The sequence below is a fragment of the Schistocerca nitens genome, chromosome 9 (genome assembly GCF_023898315.1).
Source record: "Schistocerca nitens isolate TAMUIC-IGC-003100 chromosome 9, iqSchNite1.1, whole genome shotgun sequence".
Taxonomy (NCBI): Eukaryota; Metazoa; Arthropoda; class Insecta; order Orthoptera; family Acrididae; genus Schistocerca; species Schistocerca nitens.
Genome location: NC_064622.1, coordinates 476,530,338 through 476,543,465, shown reverse-complemented (window position 1 = coordinate 476,543,465; position 13,128 = coordinate 476,530,338). Strand labels below are relative to the sequence as shown.

The 13,128-nt window shown below is 38.3% G+C and overlaps 1 protein-coding gene across 1 annotated transcript in view; it reads right to left on the bottom strand.

The window, feature by feature from the left end:
- LOC126204365 (uncharacterized) overlaps nucleotides 1-12,851 on the bottom strand; it is a 347,158-nt gene extending 334,307 nt beyond the window's left edge. Inside the window, exon 1 of the mRNA XM_049938739.1 lies at nucleotides 12,653-12,851. Coding sequence (XP_049794696.1) covers nucleotides 12,653-12,851 — 199 coding nt within the window. The remainder of the gene's footprint in view (nucleotides 1-12,652) is intronic.
- Nucleotides 12,852-13,128: the final 277 nt, after the last annotated feature.

The window sequence follows — 13,128 nt, the reverse complement described above, 5'->3', positions numbered from 1 at the left end:
CACATATTATACCTGTTTAAAAGAATATTTCTTGTTCCTTCTTGCACATGCCAAAGTTTCCTTGTCATTTAGGATCATATTGAAGAAGTCTTTACGCTGTACATTATAATTTATTTTCACTTGAAGCTCTGCTTTGCGTGTGTCCATGTGAAGTCTGTTCCTACTATCTGACTGCAGCCTTAGTAGCTGGCTGAAAATTCTTTCAACAGATGCATTTGTTTGTGGAACTGAGAATAAAAATTCTAACAACTTAGCATGACTGTCATTTTTTTTTTTTTTTTTTTTTTTTTCTACTGGAAAGACATTTAGAATTGCAATACATTTACTTACAACAGATGTTTTACTTTTGTTATTTACTCCAATGCTGTGTCCTTAACTAGTAAAAAATTTTTGTACAATTCTTCAACATCTATTTTACTTTATAAATTTAATCCCTGAAGCATTTTCAGAACAGAGTTGAAATCATCTCCTCCTCCAGAGATGTGATACTCATTTTACATAATACATTATTTACTAAAAATTCAAACTTAAATATCAAATACTCCAATGCTGTTTCATAACACTTTGTAAACCCTTACTCAATTGATTGCAGTCAAACATTTAAGACAATTATAAAAAAACAGCAAATAGTAATGTGTTCTAGATACAGCCTCATCACCATTCTGAACAGTCTGGGCAATTCTGCTGCTGTAATACGAAATAACATCTTATGACTGTAAAGCAAGAATTGCAATCCATTTACTTACAAAAGATGTTTTACTTTTGTCAAATGGATAAATGCTCAACCATCTTGTGGGGTCTTGTCAGACAATTTCCATGTACCCAGTACCTCAAAATTCAAAAAACACCTTCAAACCATCTACTCTTTTTGAATGGCATGAGAAATAGTTATAAATTTTAGTAAAAAAACCTTCTAAATCAAAACATTGAAATTTATCAATTGAAAATTTAGATGCATTATGAATTTTTTGAGGTGAGTGACTTACTGGGATTAAAAATTACTTTTATTTCTTAACAGAGTAAATACTGAATTTTTATTCCAAAAGTTGATATGTACACTGTCAGAAACATAAGAAAAAATGTTAATCTACTTTTAGTTTCATCAAAAATTTGGAGACTCATGATTGTCACTATAATAGTCAAAGAGCACATGTACTAGACCTTTATTAAAATTTAAATACATAATGATAACTGGAAACATTTTAGTGTGTCCACAGTTAGAGATAAAGCTTGCTATTGAGTAAAATATATGTATGTCAACAATGTCTTTAATTTGTTGAGTTATTGAGAAGGGTGCAAGCACATCGGTATCTATTGATGTCATTTTAGTTCTTCCCAAAGAAATGTTCCTAGTGATTTCTGAATGTAATAAAATATTGTGTATAACACTGTGATACACCTAGGTCAGCTTAGAAACCAGGGGCGGTGGCGAGGGGGAGGGGCTACGGGGGCTTTAGACACCCCCCACACCCCATGGAGTATCATATTACACTGGATAAAATGACTTCAGAAATCAGCAAATATATTACTCCAACAGATTTAATCTTTTTTAATATAATTATGTAGCAATATAGGTTACAATGTATTCCAAACACATTTTAACAAAAGAATGAGAGTGGCAAATAGCGTACTACCTAAACCAATAAATATCATTTAACTTAAAATAGGCGCCTTATTATTTATTAATACACATTTTTTGCCCTGAACTCCAAAACAGTTACCAAAAACTACTTCAAGAATCACCAAATTTTACCAGTTTGTTGGTAGAGGACCCCAACTCTCCTTTTGTTAAGCCATATTCCATTCTCCCCCCCCCCCCCCTCAATTAGCGCCCCCTCCCCTCCCTTGACCGACTTCTAGAATCACCCCTGTCAGAAACTGTAACTTTATCCTGATGCATGCTGTTTTCAGAATCTGACCCAAAAAATGAAGTTATTGTCTTCTTCCTGACTGGGAGGCTCACATTCCTCGTTCTTTTTGTGTTCTTGCCCATTCAAATGTTTAGTTAAGTCATTAAAGCCTCCATGACCAACACTAAATGTCTTACTACAGTTTGTACACATGGTGTTGAACTGGTTATTTGCCAATGGAGCATTCATTTCCCAGTTCAGATTGTATACACATAAATAGTTTTTAATTCTTATCAAAATGTGGGACTGTCCTCCAAAATTTGGGACATGTGATCACCATAGATACAGAATAAATTGTGACTTCATGATACATAAACAAGACATTATTTATCATGGAGACATAGACCATTACCTATTAAAATTTTGTATATGTATGCCTAAGATCATTCTGGTTATGACTCCCAAAATTAAAATACACAAGTGTTACATTTTTAGTTGGATGTGTACAGGTATGAAAGACTGTACTTTTATTGGATTATTTGGTAATAGTAGGATGTAATACCTCGATACACTATTTTTTTTTAATTTTAATTTTTAGTTTTTTTAAAGACAATCTGGACTTATAATGGTTTATAAAGCAATGTGCTGTGTATGTGGTATTCCATGTTGCACATCCAGATGACTGTCTATAATGTCATAAGCAAATCAGTATGGAAAATTGTAGTGAGAGTTAATCTGTGAATACAAGGAACAGATACACATCTGCCTAGAGGGTCTGGTCGTTTGTGATGTAGAATAAATTCAGCCTTCCTGATTCATATAGAAGAAATTATTTGTCAGGCAGACCTAGGTCATTATGTATTAAAGCTTTCATGTATGTATTCCTAAGATCATTGTGGAACTAGTCTAACGGGGGTGAATAATGCTAGAACATTTGGTACTGCTTGTGACACCTTTTCTGGTTATGTCTTCGAAAATTCATATACATCTTATATTTTTTGCTGGATGTGTACTTGTTGTATGTTGTGGATGACTGTAGTTTTAATAGATTAACTGATAATGGTATGATGCAATACCTTGACACTTTACATTAAAAAAAAAAACAGTCAGGACCTATAATGGTTTATAAAAATATGCCGAATACCTACAGTTTTAATGTGGAAATCAGTTATGCAAAACAGCTATACTGGTAGCTGAACTAATGATGGAATTTAGTGTTACACAGCCAGATAATTGAAATTATCTCATCTGCCCAAGTTACTGCCTGTAGAATCAAAACTGGGAGGCTAGCATTCTTATGCTCTCACAGCTATTGCTGATAGAAGTATAGTCTTTCTGGATGTGTAACACTTCCACTACTCAGTGCTAATGTCAGTGTGATGGTAATTATGATTGGTCATCGAATCAATAATTATTTATCATATACATAACATATTTAGTATTACCTTGGCTATTTGATCAATAGCCTGAGAACCTTACTAGGTTGGTTTAATGGCTGAAGACTACAATTATTACAAGAGCTACTCCCTTACAAGTCTATTTTTTAGTGCAGTCCATTATTTACTTATGCATGATTCTGAAGAAATATTACAAAAGAATTACTGTTATGAAGTTGTGCAGGAATCTTATAAAACACATTGGCTGATCACAGCTCTTTTTTATTCTTCATAGGAAACTGTGTGAGCTGTCTTGTTATGTACTGACAGTAATTTAACACCACATATGTTGCCAGAACACATTTTTAATGGTTCCTGTCACAATGGCAAACATGGTAGAAGTTATGATATATTTATCTCATAACATTTTTTCTTAGTACAATTGACTTAATGAAATATTGGCATGCTGTTAGACTCTGCTGCCATTCCTCTCGGAAGTATTAGCCTCTGATATTGCTTGCTTTATGCTACATCATCAATGACATTTTGTTTTCAGAGTTCTAATGATACATGAGAGCTGGGTTTGTGGTAGAATCTTAATGTCCAACATCTGCTGATGTTATTGTAACCAGTACAAGCATGGATTGTTTTTGCTACTACATAATGCTTCCTTTTGTTAGTAAGACTGTATGAAGCAGTGCACAGATGTGTAACACAAATTAATTTTAGAACTTTTTAATTCTGACAGTCTCTGCTGTCAGCTTGGCGTTCAACAGGTGATACTCTGGTAACTTTATCAAGCAGGCCTCTGGAGATTATCAGCAGTGCATGGGTGATTCTCAGCTCAACTGCCACATTGCAGCTGAGGTGCTGATAGTTATCAGAGAAAAGTCATTGAAAAGAATTCTGGACCATTAGTCCTCGGTGATTCTCTTCCATTTATCAGCTTTGCATGGATCATTTCCCAAGGTTACTTGGAGCCAGTGAGGTGGCTCTTCCTCTGGAGTGCGCAAGAGAGATGTCATGTATCACTGTATTCCCAGGGATGCCTGAAGGTTCACAGTGATGATGTCAGCCTTTGCAATTCCTGTGTCTGTCGCACCCACAGGTACGAGCAGCATCTTGTTATAAACATGGTGCCGATTGAATTGTTATCAAGTATGTGTGATGCATTTTTTCCATCTGTCATAGTGCGTGTTTTGTTCACATTTTTAATTATGTTGGTAATTGGTATTTGGAGAATCAGTTTATTGGTATACAGTGCTCAACCACTAAGGTAGCATTTTATAGTATCATGACCTCTGCAAGTCTATGACTTCATATGTAGGAAGCATTTAAATTTTTTTTAGCTGCACTGTGATCATTTCTCAGTCTTGTTTGCTTGTTGGAATGTTGTGTCTACTTTGGATTATTTCCGCATCTATTTACAGGTCTTATAGTGATGTAATATTGCTAGAGTTACGTGTCTGGAAGATCTAGCACACTGTCGACATGCCCCTATGATTGTATTTTGTTGCTAAATTTTTCCCTCAATATGTCAAATATGCATCACATGTAGTACAAGATATGTCTGTCACACCAGTCCTGTTTACATCTGAGAGATACTCATTATTAATGCACTAATAAGTTTTCATAGCAAGTTCAGCAGTGTGCTAGCCATCCAACATATGCCTTCAGAATTCTATGGATCAGTTGAAATTATGTATCAGATTCACATTTTTCCATATTTAATATATGAGGCTTATAGTAATCAAACATTGGTAAATCCAGGATGGAATGTAACAATATTATGAGAAGGAAAGTTGCTACTCACCATATAGCGGAGATGCTGAGTCACAGATAGGCAGAACAAAAAGATTTTCACACTTAAAGCTTTCAGCCAATGGCCTTTGTCAACAATAGACACACATATGTGAACACACACTCACACAAACACAACTCACACACATGACTGCAGTCTCAGGCAACTGAAACCACACTGCCAGAATATGACGCTGATGGAAGGATCAAGAATTCATGGTGCTGGAAAAATGTGAAAAATTATGTAAATAATGTGGAATAATGTCCGTAAAATTTCGCAAAAATACATCCAAATATATGTGAAGATATATGAAATGGATGTAAAAGGGGGGAACAAGATGATATCTGAGGGAGTCAATGATAGTGAAACGCAAAAACTCGCTAAAATTGGCAAGAAGTCACAAGGATCAAAGTAAAGAATAACTGATTAAAAATATATATATTTCTGTGGTTATCAGGTCTGAGGGTGGATACGTGTGAAGAAGGGGGATGGCAGATGTGACTGGATGGTGGAATTAGTGGGTGCGAACCAGGATAAAATGGAGTGTGGTTTCAGTTGCCTGAGACTGCAGTCGGGTGCGTGAGTTGCGTTTGTGTGTGTGTGTGTGTGTGTGTGTGTGTGTGTGTGTGTGGGTCTATTGTTGACAAAGGCCATTGGCGGAAAGCTTTAAGTGTGAAAATTTTTTTTGTTGTGCCTATCTGCAACTCAGCATCTCACATATAGTGAGTAGCAACTTTCCTCTCATAAAACAGTCTTATAGTAATGTTGCATGTATGTGTAGGGTTTATTTTGTTACAAGCCTTCATTCCAACTGGGAGGCCTCCTAGCCAAAAATGGAGCCACCCATGTTACTTTTGAAAGCTTGATGGCTGGAGGGAGGGATAGAGATGCATGTTTCTGATTGGTCCAGAACGAAAGGGTGGTGGGGCAGGATGTGATTGGAACTTTAACTGTTAGCAACATTTAACCACAAAGGAATCAACACATGTCCACTTGTGATCTTGTGGGTGTCTGCAGGTTGTGACTGGTTTGCCTAGGTGGTGGTCCAGAGAGAGAGAGAGAGAGAGAGAGAGAGAGAGAGAGAGAGAGAGAAAATATGATGAAGGGGTGGGGAAAGGAGTGGTTGCCACTTAAATTGTTGGCAGCATTTATATGCAAAAATATCAACTAGTTACAATGCAACATGTTTTGCTGTGGTGGGATGCTCTCTCCCTGGACGTTGATGTGATGAGACGCAACTTGACATGACATGACACTGTGACATGATGTCATAACATAACACAAAACTAACATAATTGGGTACAGTGTACAAAATTGTGGAAAATACATTAAACTGAGAGTACTAACATATTATCTGTCTGATTGTGGCATCTGTTGGGGCCTCGAAATATTAATAAATAGAACAAGAGAGAAATAATTATTTATAATTAAATAGACACAACTTCTTGATATGCTCCAGAGTGCCTCAAGTCATAAAACATGGAGTTGGGGAGTTGTGTCTCATTATCAGTGATATCTGATCCTGCATTGTAATTGCCTGATAGGATCGTGAATGGACATGACGTCAGGAACAGTCATGTGTAACTTGACAAGATATGTAAAATTGAGCAAAATAGGAAAAATATGTAAAACTGAGAGTGCTTATACATCTGACTAGGTGAGGTCTCTGCTAGGGCCATGTAGTACTACATTGTAACTAAGAAATAGAACTAGAGTGAAGTAATTTGTTATAAACATACAGACAATGCCTACAACCTCCATCTATGATCCAGAGTAATGCCAGTTATAAAATAAGAAAAGTGTAGAAAATACATAAAACTGGGAAACTATGAAAAATATGGAGAAATACATAAAAATGAGAGTAGTTACATATCTGGCTCTGCTAATTTCATGTAATAAGTTATTAACAAATAGACACATCCCCTCCCTATGCTGTCCAGGTGCAGTGGAACACCTCACACTTATAAAAGTTGCAGGTTTGGAGAGAGTGCATGATTCTCATTGGTCCAGAGGGATGGGTGGTGGGGGTGGGGGCAAGGAGAGGGGAGGAGCGGAGGGGCTGGTGATTTCCCTTGGTGAGCTTGATCAATTCGCAGTGGTTCCCAAGGGGAGAAGGAGGGGGAGGAGGGGGGGGGGGGCGAAGCAAGGAGCCCAAGAGTGTAACCCAACACATATGTGTAATATGACAATGGATGACATAAGATCATTATCCCAGCTTGAACCCAACTTTTATACCTACTAATGTCATATTGGTGGTTAAAGAATTATTGGAACTTGTGTATTATTGAAGTATGCCGCTTCAAGGCAACAGCAGATTGAGGACCCTTCACAAAATGCATTGTTCTTGGAACAGTGTGTATAATTTCATGTCAGTAATAATATACAGTATCTATGATTAAGGCTCTCAAGAGACAGTAAGAGACAAAGTATGGTCACATGTCATCCGTGGTCGGTGCAACGAAATGAGTAGAGACTGACTGTGCTATAAGGTAATGGCTGATGTGTTGCTGATTCATGTCTCACTCAACCCAAATTTTGTTTTACTAACCTTCAGATTTTCTAGTAGATTCTGATACTTTTAATTAGTATACATAGGAGTATATTCTATGGTATTTGATGTTACATAAATATAACTGTTCTCTTTCTGAGGATGAGTTTGTTCCAGTGACTTCAAAATAGCCTGCACTAGTTGCAGTAAGATATTTTGCACTTTCTTGTATCATCTCCTGTATTTCATGTATTATAAAGAACAGGAACAATGACCAAGTAAGAATGACATTTTATTAAAAACACCTGCTCTCTGTACCTGCTGTCACCAGCACTGAGTTCCTTGTGGTACTTAGTGTCTCAGTGCCAGCTGCTGCCTGATTGCTGCCAGAAGCCAGTGAGACAAAGCCCTCACGCAGCCGTTTCCACAAACCACTGCAGTAAACATGTGCAGAGCCGAAGGGTTGCTGAGCTCCACGCCACTGAGGGAAGTAGGACCTGCTAATGTGAACTCCGGAGGCCGCTGGCATGCCACGGTCATTCCGCCACCATCAGAGGGTGCCTACGCAGCATCTGGGGTGAAAGGAACTGCCCCTATCTCAGTGCTGGCCCAAGACAACAGAGTGAGGTGTATTTGCTCAGCTGAGTCCCAACACATCATGTATTGGTATTAAATAAAGGCATTATTTAGTGTCAACAGTGTTTCCAGTTGGCCTACTGGCCTGTCATCACCAATCAGTCAACATCCTGAATGGAATTGCGCTCTCCACTTCTCTTATTTGATGAGCTGACAATATATCTTTTGTGTTATGAAATGAGTTTGATTGGTGAGATAACACATCCCTGTCATGTCTCCCTATAAACTCCATGATTTTGAAAATCAGTACCTTATCTCCATTTTATAACACCTAAAATCATCAATGACAGCTTTTCATTAAATCTCTTTTTCCAACCCCTTATGATTTTATATTTTGACTGATCCCTTTTTAGTCATATCAGTATATTTTTATTACACAAATAATCTGTAAAATACCTAACAGACACAAACAAAAACAATGACAGTTAAAAACTTCCTAATGCTACAGACTTTTTATATCATCCACTCTTTTTCCTTCTCTCCACTTTCTGATACACACTCACACTTACAATAAACACTATCAATGCTTTTTCTGGCTGAAGTGATCATTGTTGTATTTAGAAGAAGTTGTGGTGGGCTCTTGCCTTCCCATCTGTGTTGCTTCCTTTGGAAGAGAGACCTGCCGAAAGAAGAAGGTTATTTTGCTCGATGCAACAGTGTGATGTTGTTATGTCCTTCCTCATTGCCACTGATATCCATTACTTCCCATTAGCTTTGTGTTTTCCTCAACTTAGCACAGCTCTAGACAAAAAAAGTAAAGTAACCGGAATTTTCTGCGACCTGACAAAGGCTTTCGATTCCGTAAATCATTCCTTGCTAATCCACAAACTAGAAAAATATGGGATTAAGGGTGCAGTACTTCAATGGCTTACTTCTTACTTATCTAATAGAAAACAAAGAACAATCATCTCTTCAAATGGTAAAAACTACCATTCAGACTGGACAACAATAACACAGGGTGTCCCGCAAGGTTCGATCCTCGGTCCGATTCTCTTTCTATTGTATGTAACGATTTACCATTAAACATAAAATCACCATCCGTTCTGTTTGCTGATAACGCGTCTGTCTTGACAGAAAGTGAAGAAACAGAAACGATTCCTGATAGAGTCAGTGGTATACTAGACAGGCTAGAGTCATGGTCCCAGCTAAATTGTCTGAAGCTTAACATGTCAAAAACAAACTTGATTGAAGTCAGAACCAAACAGTCAGGAGATCAAGAAATTAGTATAAATCATGAAAGTGAAGAATTAACAGAAGTGCACTCTGCCAAGTTTCTAGGTCTACACCTCGATAAGAATTTAAACTGGAACACACATATTGAGTGCCTGTGCAGCAAACTGGGTAGCTTTGCATATGCCATGCACATATTATCAAGTGCTACTAACATGTCCACTCGCAAGGTAGCATATCTAAGTTACTTTGAATCAGTGATAAGATATGGCATTGTTTTCTGGGGGAGCTCCAATAATATATCTCGTGTACTGAAGCTCCAGAAGAAAATTATCAGAAATATGTGCACTGCACAGCAAAGAGAATCATGTCATCCATTATTACAGAAACTAAAAATTTTGACTGCCCCCTCCCTATACATATACGAGCTAATGATATTTTTACTCAACAAACTGGAATTGTTCATTATAAACCAATTCGATCATCCATACAGTACAAGGAATAAAGATAATTTTATGCTTCCTGTCCATAGATTGAAATTATATGCTCAGTCCCCACGATATATGGGCCAGAAAGTCTACAATAAACTTAAAGGCAAAAACATTCTAAACATGGAACTAGGGATACTAAAAAAGGAGTTACATGAAATTCTTATACACAAATGTTATTACTCATAAGAAGAGTTCATGGAAGATGAACTGATAATTTGAGCAGAATCCAACTGCAAATTAGCATTATATTGTGAAAAAAAAAAAAAAAATTGTCCATTATCAAGGAAGATATTTACCTATGGTGGAAAATAAGAAAATATAGACACTGCTACATACACTAAATATAGTTTTAAAAATTAGTATTAGATTCTAGTTTGTAATTTTTGATGTGTCTCCTGTACCATAATCACATGATTTGTAAGTGTATGTTATGAGACTAATAAATCACAATTCACAATTCACAGCTGTGGATTGGGTCTACAAACCTAAGAAGTTGACCATGAAATGGTGCTTTAACATCACAAATTGCTGAACAGGGTGACAAGGGTTTGTTATGGCCATACGCAGCCATCTTTCTGTTGCTGTCTTGCCATGATATTGTCTCAGTTCTATTTGTGAAAGCATTTCCTAACTTTTCCCAAGCTTCTAAGAAAAATGGTTGAAACAATTTTAATTGATAAAGATCACACTTTCTAGTTTCTCACTTCCATCTTACGTAAGTCACTCAGCATATCATCCACCAATTTTGAAATTCTGGTAAATGCAGCAATATCATTTGCCTTCCACTTAAAGAAAAAAAAAAAAGACACAGATTTTAGGAAAGCATTTACATTCAATCAAAAACTTAATGTTACTCTTTGCTTTCTGGTAATAGGAGACATATTTAAGAGCCTTGTGTACTTATTTCACATTTTGAAGCAAGCTATAACTCAAACTGTTCTTGAATTTTGTGGATCACTGATGGATGTCCTGAAGGATTTGTCAAGATAACTGGTAAAATATGGATATTCTCTTTTATTCTTTAAGACACTACTATATGAGACTTCTTTGTTAAAACAATACACTAAAGCGCGAGGATACAAGGAGTGACCCACTTACTTTATCATTCAGATAGCAACCAATTCGCACAGCCAACTTATTACAGAAACAATGCATGAAAATTGCAATCTTACATTATCAGGAACACATTGTTTTTGTTTATAATGACACACTTAAAGAAAAAGTATGATATTATCTCACAAAACAATTGTAATCACAGTCTCTGAAAATACATCTATTAAACAAATAAAAGAATTTAATTTCAACTAAACATCAACTTTCCTTTGAGTCTTTTAAAATCAATATTTTGGAAAGATTTTGTTAAAATGTCAGCAGGTTGTTCTTGAGTTCGAGAATATTTTATGTTGAACCAGACATTATTCAATTCACTCTGATGTTGTCATGCTTCTCATCAGTGTGTTTGCTTATTCTTAACATCTTTGATATCTGACCTGATTTTATTATTGCTGTTGCACTTTGGTTATCCACACAAAGTGTCATTTTCATGTTTTTATTCAGCAATTCTTCTATGAAAGTTCTCAAAATCTTCATCTCTTGACAACATTGTGGTGCAGACATGTATTCTAAGTCAGTAGTACATACTGCAACCACACACTGTTTCTTACCACACCAAATGATTGTAGCATTATTGTACAGAAACATATATCCTGTAATACTTCTTCTACCTTTCCTGTTGCCTGCAAAATCTGTATCACATTAAGCCACTATTTCTTGTTCTTATTTTCTTGATGACTGGAATAGTCAATTCCCTGTAGCTGAATTCAGGTATCTTACTATCCATGTTTTCAGATTTTGGGTGTCTGAGTGACCTGTATTACTGATCAATCTGCTTTCATAGTTCACTGCATATGGCAAACCCAATCTTCTTTCACATGCTATATGTAGTAACCTGTTCTAACCGCGACTGAAACGGTAACGGGGTGGCAGAGAAAGCACGGCGGGACCAAATGGAGAGCGGCCCACAGACGGAAAGGACAGACACAAAACAACAACAGACAATGGAGAGAGACTTAACGACAACACACAAGAAGCAACGGAGTGACAGAGACAATCCAACTAATCCAAGACATCCACTACTAATGAAAACAAGAATGATAAACACGCTGTCTGTTGTCGAGGTGATGTGTCTAAACTCACACAACGATTAGACTCGCTGGCTGAGCAAGAGGCAGGTGCTTAAATACTCTATTGGGGGTGCCGCTATTGGCCACTGGAACCACGTGTTCCACTGTGGTGCCCTCACACTAAATGAGGGCCAGGACGTGCGTGCGCCGCGTGGGATTAGCCGAGCAGTCTAAGGCGCTGCAGTCATGGACTGTGCGGCTGGTCATGGCGGAGGTTCGAGTCCTCCCTCGGGCATGGGTGTGTGTGTTTGTCCTTAGAATAATTTAGGTTAAGTAGTGTGTAAGCTTAGGGACTGATGATCGTAGCAGTTAAGTCCCATACGATTTCACACACATTTGAACATTTTTGACGTGCGTGCCGCCACAGTTTACGGCGCGATGGTGCAGAAACCTTTAGGAGTCTTTGACGTCCATGATGTCTGGCAGGGATTCAAATTCCACAGCATGTGGTACCAGATCCCTTCCGCCTCAAATTTGCACGTAGGGGTGGAAACACCCCAGACAGTACCGAGGTGTGTGGCAGTGGGGAAAAGAGACGGGCTCATAAACCACCATTGGTGGTGACGAAGGGATGCCCGAGGTATCCATGACAGCTGATCCAGAGTCCAGGGCAGGGGAGGGAGCTGCTGACCCTATCCAGGAGTGGAGAGGGCTGACAGCAGGCCTGCAGGAAGATGGCAACCGGGGTCAGGGACGGTGACTTGAGGACCACGTCCGCACCCGAAGGAGGTAGGGGAAGAGGTGGTGGCACGAGCCCCGCGTGGCTACACAGGCGGACCTGATTATGATGGTGGCACTCCAGCCCTTTTGACAACTGCACAGATGTCACATGCCGCCCATGGGCTGCGACAACCATGGCGGGTGTTTAACCCGCCTTGCACCCATACTGGCCGTGCCAGGGGCATACCACTGCGAGGGCTGGGAGTGGGGGTGAGAGAGAGATGGTGTCAGCAAATGGAGCAGGGTCCGCAGCTGTCGCCCATGAAGGAGCTCTGCCGGATTGCTTCCGTTAATTGGGGTAGTGCGATAGATGCTCAGAAACAGGGTGAGAGCTGACGTTTCGACCGCCTTTGTCAACTGGTGTTTACAAGTGCGGACAAGCCTCTCTGCTGCACCATTGGATGGAGGATGTG